At 45.4% G+C, this 9,085-nt stretch overlaps 1 protein-coding gene across 1 annotated transcript in view; it reads left to right on the forward strand.

The window, feature by feature from the left end:
- LOC132389723 (gastrula zinc finger protein XlCGF26.1-like) overlaps positions 1 to 8,937 on the forward strand; it is a 31,379-nt gene extending 22,442 nt beyond the window's left edge. The window contains exons 3-4 of the mRNA XM_059962287.1: positions 261 to 333; positions 8,578 to 8,937. Of these exons, the coding sequence (XP_059818270.1) occupies positions 261 to 333; positions 8,578 to 8,937 (433 nt within the window). The remainder of the gene's footprint in view (positions 1 to 260; positions 334 to 8,577) is intronic.
- The last annotated feature ends 148 nt before the right edge of the window (positions 8,938 to 9,085 follow it).

Below are 9,085 nucleotides of genomic sequence, written 5' to 3' on the forward strand. Positions count from 1 at the left end.
GCACCATTCAGGAAGAAAATTGCATACAGTGATATGCAAAAGTTTGGGCAGCCTGCATGGTCAGTATTTAGTAACAACCCCTTTGGCAAGTATCACAGCTTCTAAAGGCTTTCTGCAGCCAGCTAAGATTCCTTCAATTCTTGTTTGGGGATTTTTGCCCATTCTTCCTTGCAAAAGGCTTCTAGTTCTATGAGATTCTTGGGTCATCTTGCATGCACCGCTCTTTTACGGTCTATCCAGAGATTTTCGTTGATGTTTAGGTCGGGGGACTGTGATGGCCATGGCAAGACCTTCAGCTTCCGCTTCCTGAGGGAGTCCATTGTGGATTTTGAGGTCTGTTTATGATCATTATCCTGTTGTAGAAGCCATCCTCTTTTCATCTTCAGCTTTTTTACAGATGGTGTGATGTTTGCTTCAAGAACTTGCTGGTATTGAATTGAATTAATTTTTCCCTCTACCAGTGAAATGTTCCCTGTGCCACTGGCTGCAACACAAGCCCAAAGCATGATCGACCCATCCCCATGGTTAACAGTTAGAGGGGTGTTCTTTTCATGATATTCTGCACCTTTTTTTTCTTCAAACGTACCTTTGCTCATTGTGGCCAAAAAGTTCTTTTTTTATATTCATCAGTCCACAGGACTTGTTTCCAAAATGCATAAGGCTTGTTTAGATAACACACACAAAATGCTGGTGGAACGCAGCAGGCCAGCCAGCATCTATAGGGAAAAGCACTGTCGATGTTTCAGGCCGACACCCTTCGTCGTTTCGCTTGTTTAGATGTTCTTTTGCAAACTTCTGACGCTGAATTTTGTGGCAAGGGCACAGGTAAGGTTTTCTTCTGATGACTCTTCCATGAAGGTCATATTTGTACAGGTGTCCCTGCACAATAGAACAGAGCACCACCACTTCAGAGTCTGCTGAATATTACTGAAGGTCTTTTGCAGTCAAACAGGGGTTTTGATTTCCCTTTCTAGCAATCCTACAAGCAGTTCTCGCAGAAGGATTTCTTGGTCTTCTGGACCTCAACTTGACCTCCACTGTACCTGTTAACTGCCATTACTTAACTACATCATGAACTGAGGTAATGGCTACCTGAAAATGCTTTGCTATCTTCTTATAGTCTTCTCCTGCATCATGTATTTTAATTTTCAGAGAGCTAGGCAGGGGCTTAGAGGAGTCCGTGGCTGCTGATTGTTGGGACAAGTTTTGTGGAGTCAGGGTATTTATAAAGCTTTGAAATTTGCAACACCTGGCTTTTTCTGATGAAGATTGTGAACAATCCATAGCCCTAACAAGCTAATTAAGGTCTGAGACCTTGGTAAAAATTTACTGACAGCTCAAATCTCTTGGGGTTCCCAAACTTTTGCATGGTGCTCTTTTCCTTTTTTTCCACTCTGAAATTGTAAAAACAAAAATAATACACTAAGCTTGCTTAATATGTTGAAAAGAATGTTTCATCTTTAACTTTATGACTTTTGGAGATCAGTTCATCTTCCACTCAGTTAGCTATTCAGAATAACAGAAATTTTGACCGGGGTGCCCAACCTTTTGCCTACCAATGTATATATGGTGTGCAAAAGCACTGGCGAGAAAATCCTTCAGTACTGCTACAGGCCTGTTGCATTGGCTGTGTGAGAGTGAGGATGAAGTCAGTGAAACCCAGAGGAGATCAAAGTGCTTGTTGACAGTGACTTGCTAGCTGTAGAAATGAATATCTCTCTATATAAAATTCAGGGTGCACGTGTTGTTGTCACTGGGCAAAAATTTGCACAGCACAAGGTTTTTGTGAACACTGGTGATTACAAATTGGAGGAGATACTGGTGGGAAGGTGGGGAGACCTCCAGTGTCCCTGATACCCTCACCTACAAGATGTGCATCCAGCTGCAGCTTGTAACCCTGCACATTAAGAAGCTGGAACTTGAAATGGATGAATTCTGGATCAGCCGGGAGTGGGAGGGGCTGATAGAAATGACAGAAAGAGAGGTGTGCCTCATCGAGGTGCAGGACACAGGAAACTGATTGAGAGTCAGAAAGGGGAATGAGGTTAAACAGCCATCATAGAATACTCCTGTGGCCATCCCCCACAACAACAGGTGGACCACTTTCGAAACTGTTGGGGGAGGGATTATCTGGCAGAGGTAAGTCAAAGGTGTGATAGGGGATTCGATAGTTAGGGGAACAGAACTAGAAGGGGACTAATCTCCTAGTAGTAAAGCTTGCAAGTGCTAGTGGGGGATTTAAAGTTGCAGGCAGGGAGGGAGACAGAATGACAGAACAGATAATGGAGGGGGTGAATCGAATTGAATTGACTTTAATACTTATATCCTTCATATACATGAGCCGTAGAAATATTTACATTATGTCTCTGTCTAAATGTGCAATGTGCAATTTATAGTAATTTATAATTAACAGTATGTACAACAGGACAGTCAACATAACAGAGAAATACATTTGTATCTGCATGAATTAATAAGTCTGATGACTTGGTGGAAGAAGCTGTCCCAGAGCCTGTTGGTCCTGGCTTTTATACTGCGGTCCCATTTCCCAGATGGTAGCAGCTGGAGCAGTTGGTGGTTGGGCTGACTGCGATCCCCAATGACCCTTCAGGTCCTCTTTACAGCCATGAATAGTGGGAAGTTCACATCTACAGATGTGCTGGGCTGTCCGCACCACTCTTTGCAGAGTCGTGCAATTGAGGGAAGTACAGTCCCCATACCAGGCAGTGACACAGCCAGTCACAATGCTCTTAGTTGTGACCCTGTAGAAAGTTCTTAGGATTTAGGTCCCCATTTCAAACTTTTCAATGTTCTGAGGTGAAAGAAGCACTGTTGTGTTTTTTTTCACCACACAACCAGTATGGATGGACCATGTATTATGATATTGTAGCCATTGCTGGGACTTGGTTCCAGCCAACAGTCTGAGGGATATGGAGGAACAAATCTTTCTCCAGTGATCACAGACCATGCCAAGAAACAAAGCTTGATATATTAAGTGATTTTACTTTTCCATCTATTGACTGAGACTCCCATACCATAAAAAGACTGTTGGGGTAGAGTTTGTCAAATGTGCCCTTAATCGGGACGTAGAATTCCCAATGTAGAAGTTGCATGTGCAATTACGTGTGCAATAAGCTATTAGGAAATGATCCGGGGCTGTTGACAGAAATTACTGATCATAATGCCTTGAAATTCAAAGTAAATAAGGAAAAAGCGAGGTCTGGACCACGGGTTGAGATTCTAAATTGGAGAAAGGTCAATTTTGATGGCGTCAGAAAAGATCTGCCAAGTGTGGCTTGGGACAAGCTGTTTTCTGGCAAATTATGATAATTTTCTAATTTATAATTTTACTAATTCGATAATTTATGATAAATACCATAATTAGTTGGTGAGTGGGAGTTCTTCAGAAGTGAAATTTTGATGATGTAGAGTTTGTAGGTGCCTGCAAAAGTAAAAGTTGAAAGATAACTGGTTTTCAAGAGATATCGAGGCCCTGGATATTTTGTTCCTCTCAATGCCTCAGACTGTTGGGTGCTGCAATATCATAATTCCACACCGTGAGCTCATCCGACAATTTTTTTAGTTGTCTTCTCTTGGTTTCTAAAAGCTTCCCAATAGTTACTGCTCTTTTGTTTGCCCTCTCTTTGGCTTTTATATTGGCTTTGGCTTCTTATTTCAGCCACGGTTGTGTCCTCCTGCCTTTCCAATGCTTCCAGTTCTTTGGGATATATCTACCATGCACCTCCTGAGCTGCTCCCAGAAACTCCAGCCATTGCTGCTCCGTCGTCACTCCTACCAGATTCCCCTTCCAGTCAGGTTTGGCCAGCTTCTCAGTCACAGAAACATGGAGAAGCTCAGAACAGAAATATGCCCTCTCTGTACGATCAGAATGGTAATCTATACGGGAGACAAAATAGATGGGGGAGGCTTTAAATAGTAGTGTAGCATCTGTATTTGCTCAGGAGATGGACACAGGTGAGGCAAGGCAGCATCGACTTCATGGACCCTGTACACATTACAGAGGTGGAAGTGTTTGCTGTCTTTAGGCAAATTAGCATGGATCAATCCCCAGGGCCTGACAAGTTGTTCACAGGGACCCTGCGGAAGACAAGTGCAGAAGTTATCGGGGCCCAAGCACAAATATTTAAATCATCCTTAGCGACAGGTGAGGTACTGCAGGATTGGAGGACTGCCGATGTTGTTCCGCTGTTTGAGAGGGGCTCTAAGGAGAAACGCGAAAATGTTACATTTGTGAGCTTGAGATCAGTAGTGGGAAATTTATGAGAACATATGTGCAGGAACCGGATTTATAAGTATTTGGATAGGTGTGCACTGATTAAGGATAGACAGCATGGCTTTGTGAATGGTAGGTCATGTCTAACCAGTCTTATAGAGTCTCTCGAGGAAGTTATCAGGAAAGTGAAGACAAGGCAGTGGATGTTGTCTACATGGACGTTAGCAAGGCACTTGACAAAGTCTCATATGGGAGGTTGGTCAAGAAGGTTCAGTCATTCAGCATTCAAGATGAGACAGTAAATTGGATGAGACAATGTCTTTGGGAGAAACCAGTATGGTAGCAGATGGTTGCCTCTCTGACTGGAACCTGTGACTGGTGGTGAGCCACAGGGATCAGTGCTGGATCTGTTGTTGTTTGTCATCTGTATCAGTAATCTGGATAATAAGATGGTTAGGGATCAGCAAATTTTTGGATGAAACCGAGTCTGGGGATTCAGCGGACTGTGAGAAGACTATCATGGCTTGCAGTGCGAACTGGACCAGGTGGAAATATGGCTTGAGAAATGGAAAATGGAATTCAATGCAAACAAGTGCGAGCTGTTGCATGTTGGTAGGACCTACCAGGGTGGGTGTTACGCAGTGACTGATCGGACATGGAGGAGTGTTGTTGAGGAATGGGATCTGGGAATACAGGTCTATATTTCACTAAAACTGGTGACACAGTTCGATAGGGACGGAAAGAAGGATTTTGGCACATAGTCCTTCATAAACCAAAGTACTGAATGGTATGTTATGTTGACTTTGTACAAGACATTGGTGAGGCCTAATTTGGAGTATTGAGTGCAGTTTTAGTCAGCAACCTACAGTAAAGATGTCAAGACTTTGAAAGAGTTCAGAGAAAGTTCACAAGGATGTTGTCAGGTCTGGAGGACTTGTGTTATAAGGAGAGATTGAAAAGGCCAGGACATTATTCCTTGGAATGTAGAAGATTGAGGGGAGATTTGATGGAGTTATACGACAATTTAGAGGTTTATGGATAGGGTAAAAGCAAGCTAGCTTTTACCACTGAGATGGGGTGAGACTACAACCAGAGGCCATGGGTTAAGGGTGAAAGGTGAAATGTTAAGGGCCACATGAGGGGAAAATTCTGCCGGGTGAGTTTCCAAAGAGATCACCAGCTCGTAACCCAGCACGGATGGAAAGCGTGCAGGGGAGCCGGCTGGATTCGAACTCAGGACCTTTCGTCCCGAAGTCTGGCACTGATGCCACTATGCCACCAGCCAGGTCAGGAGATATTTTTTATGGCATTGAAACTGTGGCATTTTAAATTAACATTACATAAAGGAAAACCCCAGCTGCACATCAACAAAGGCCATTTGTGTGAGAGGGTTTAGTTACCGTGGGGCCAGACACCCTTTCAGCTCAGTGGGAAGAGGGACTAATTCAAATGGACAGAGTCAAACAGAGCCAAGTCACAGATTGGAGATGGCATAAGTGCCCCATTCTTATAGACCATCAGAGAGTTTGAGGGTCGTTCCAGATACCAGCACTGTGCCCAGTTAGAAGGTGATTTTGCTCTCCAACTTTTGTTGAACTTCACTGTAACAGTGTGATGTCGGATCACACCTTGCCAACTCAAGTGATCTCAAATGTTGTCCTTCACCCACTGATGGATTTTTAAATCTTTTTACAGATTAATATCGCCAAGGAATTTGTCTATGGGAATTGAAACACAACACACCAGTTGTGCTGTCTCTGACTAGATATTTAAGGAGCAAGGGATTCAATCAGCCATCCTTCCTGTTCAGACTGTGCGGAGGGATTCACTCGGTCATCTGACCAACTGGCACGTCCGTCATTTTACACAGGGGAGAGGCCGTTCATCTGCTCAGACTGTGGGAAGGGATTCAGTCGGTCTTCCCACCTGTGGACACACCAGTATATCACACCGGGCAGAGGCTGGTCATCTGCTGAATTTGTGGGGAAGGAGTCACTCGGTCATCTGATCTAATGGCTCACCAGCGGGTTCTCACTGAGGAGTGACCGTTCACCTGCTCGGACTGTGGGAAGGGATTCACTCGGTCATTTCACCTACTGAGACACCAGTCAGTTCACAATCAGGAGAGGCAATTCACCTGCTCAGACTGTGGGAAGAGATTCACTCAGTCATCTCACCTCCTGGTACACCAACGTGTTCACACTGGAGAGAGGCCATTCACCTGCTCAGACTGTGAGAAGGGATTCACTCGATCATTTCACCTACTGGTTCACCAACGTGTTCACACTAGAGAGAGGCCATTCACCTGCCCAGACTGTGGGAAGGGATTCAGTCAGTTATCTGTACTGAAGGTACATCAGCGAGTTCACACTGGAGAGAGGCCATTCAACTGCTCAGACTGTGGGAAGGGATTTACTCAATCATTTCACCTACTGAGACACCAGTCAGTTCACACTGGGAAGAAGCCATTCACCTGCTCGGATTGTGGGAAGAGATTTACTCAGTTATACAACCTACAGAGTCACCAGCGAGTTCACACTGGGGAGAAGCCATTCACCTGCTCAGACTGTGGGAAAAGATTCACTTCGTCATCTCAACTGAAGGTACATCAGCGAGTTCATACTGGGGAGAGGCCGTTCACCTGCTCAGACTGTGGGAAGGGATTCACTCGGTCATCTGAACTGAAGGTACATTGGCGAGTTCACACTGGGGTGTGGCTGTTCACCTGCTCAGAATGTGAGAAGGGATTCACTCAGTCATCCAACCTACAGAGTCACCAACACGTTCACACTGGGGAGAGGCCATTCACCTGCTCAGACTGTGGCAAGGGATTCAGTAGTTCATCCACCCTACAGAGACATCTGCGAGTTCACACTGGGGAGAAGCCATTCACCTGCTCGAACTGTGGGAAGGGATTCACACAATTATCTGATCTACAAAATCACCAGCGAGTTCACACTGGGGAGAGGCCGTTCACCTGCTCAGAATGTGGCAAAGGATTCACTCAGTCATCTAATCTACTGAGACACCAGCGAGTTCACAATGGGTAGAGGCCATTCACCTGCTCAGTCTGTGGGAAAGGATTCACTCAGTCATCTAATCTACTGAGACACCAGCGAGTTCACAATGGGTAGAGGCCATTCACCTGCTCAGTCTTTGGGAAGAGATTCTCTCGGCCACCTCCACCAAATGTGCATCATTGTCAAGTCAAACTTGAGTTTCAGGAAGGTATTAAGGAAGAGCAAGACTGCACTGGCAGAGAGGACGGAACCTACTGCCTGAGGGCGGTTTCTGCCCAGAACATTTGTGCGGACCCCGCAGCGTCACAGTGGCAGTCCGAGAGCAGCATCACCTCAGCAGCCAGGAGCAGTGTCACAACCCGCGGTAAGATGCCGAACTTTAAATAATTGTTGAGACTGTTTCACGGAAAGGAGCACTGCTGTCACTGCGTTTGGGTGAACTCCGCCATCGGGTCATCGCACACAGGCACTTCTTGAAAACGGTGCGAGGCTTAAGAAGAGCTTGTGAACCTTCGAGAGAGTTCACCCAGTTTGGAACCATAACGGTCCAGTAGAGAAACGGAGGTGCAGGTCCAAAATCGTCTCCGAAGTCCAACAGGCAGCCAGTTTTTCACCTAATCCTAATGTTACTACCACTGCCTTATGACTATCCTTGACTAGACTAATGACTGACTTACCGCTGATTACTTATGACTACTGACTAATAATTACCAACTGCCACACTTGCGAAAATAAAAATAAAAAAGGAAAAAGAAAGGAAAAGGTCATTGAGTGGAATCCGGTTAAAACCTTCGGGTAGGCGTATTCAGTCCCTTTCAAGTGGGGAAGCTGCACATGGGAGCAAGAACTCCGACTTGACAGTGAAAAACTGGTTGACAGTGAAAATACTGCTTGACAGCACTGTTTGACCAGGAAACAGAAATCTGGGAGCTTTGAACTGGACCAGCAAGAGCAATAACCTGGAGTCCTGAAAAAGGAAGGAAATCAAGTTCAGATAAAACAACATCAAAGCATCACTAAAAAGTTGTACTCTCACCTGTGAACAGCCGGCAGATGGAATCAAACATGGCTGATCAAGCTATTGGGAAATGAGTTGAGCAGCTCAAGCTAGAGAGAATGACATCAAAAAGATTGTTTTCTTGTCTGGCCAACAGTATTACCAGGACCTATGAAGACATGTCTGAAGAGGAGCTCAGAGTGAGTTTCAATAAACTCACAATAGAAGCCGAGAAAGTCATGGAAGCCAATGATGATGCGGAGGCCGGACTCACTGCAGAACGGGAGGCAGTGCTGAACACATAGAAAGTAGCTGTGTTAACTGAACAGCAAAAAGCCGACCTGGCAAAGACGGCAAATGAGTGTGAGTTGAAACTGAAGGAAATCAGAAGGTTGATCCGGGAGACTCTTTGGACCAACTTTGGAAATGTTGAGTTGCTCACAGTACTACAAGCAGCAGAGGATGAATGTGAAGACGTCACTGCTGTACAACCTGATGGCCACCAGGAGGCGTATGGCTTCATGCTTAACCACCTGCAAGGACTGGTAAAGACAGCAAAGGAGGTGGGAACGATGGAACCGGCCAGGGGATCGGAAGCACCTTCAGAGTCGAACTCCAAATCCCCAAGCTGGTTTCCAAGAAGGCCCACTTCATACAGGCAAGGAGAAAGGAGGATGCTGAAAGACTAACACTGACGGCATTGGGCTTTTCCTCCAATTTTCCCACGCCAGCCATCAGACTGAAACCGACGGCCCTTCCCAAGTTTACTGGCAGCAGACGTGATTTTCACAGGTGGAGAAAGGACTGGGAAGCACTCCAGAGGCAGCGAGAGCCGAC

This window comes from Hypanus sabinus, unplaced genomic scaffold (genome assembly GCF_030144855.1).
Source record: "Hypanus sabinus isolate sHypSab1 unplaced genomic scaffold, sHypSab1.hap1 scaffold_637, whole genome shotgun sequence".
Classification (NCBI taxonomy): Eukaryota; Metazoa; Chordata; class Chondrichthyes; order Myliobatiformes; family Dasyatidae; genus Hypanus; species Hypanus sabinus.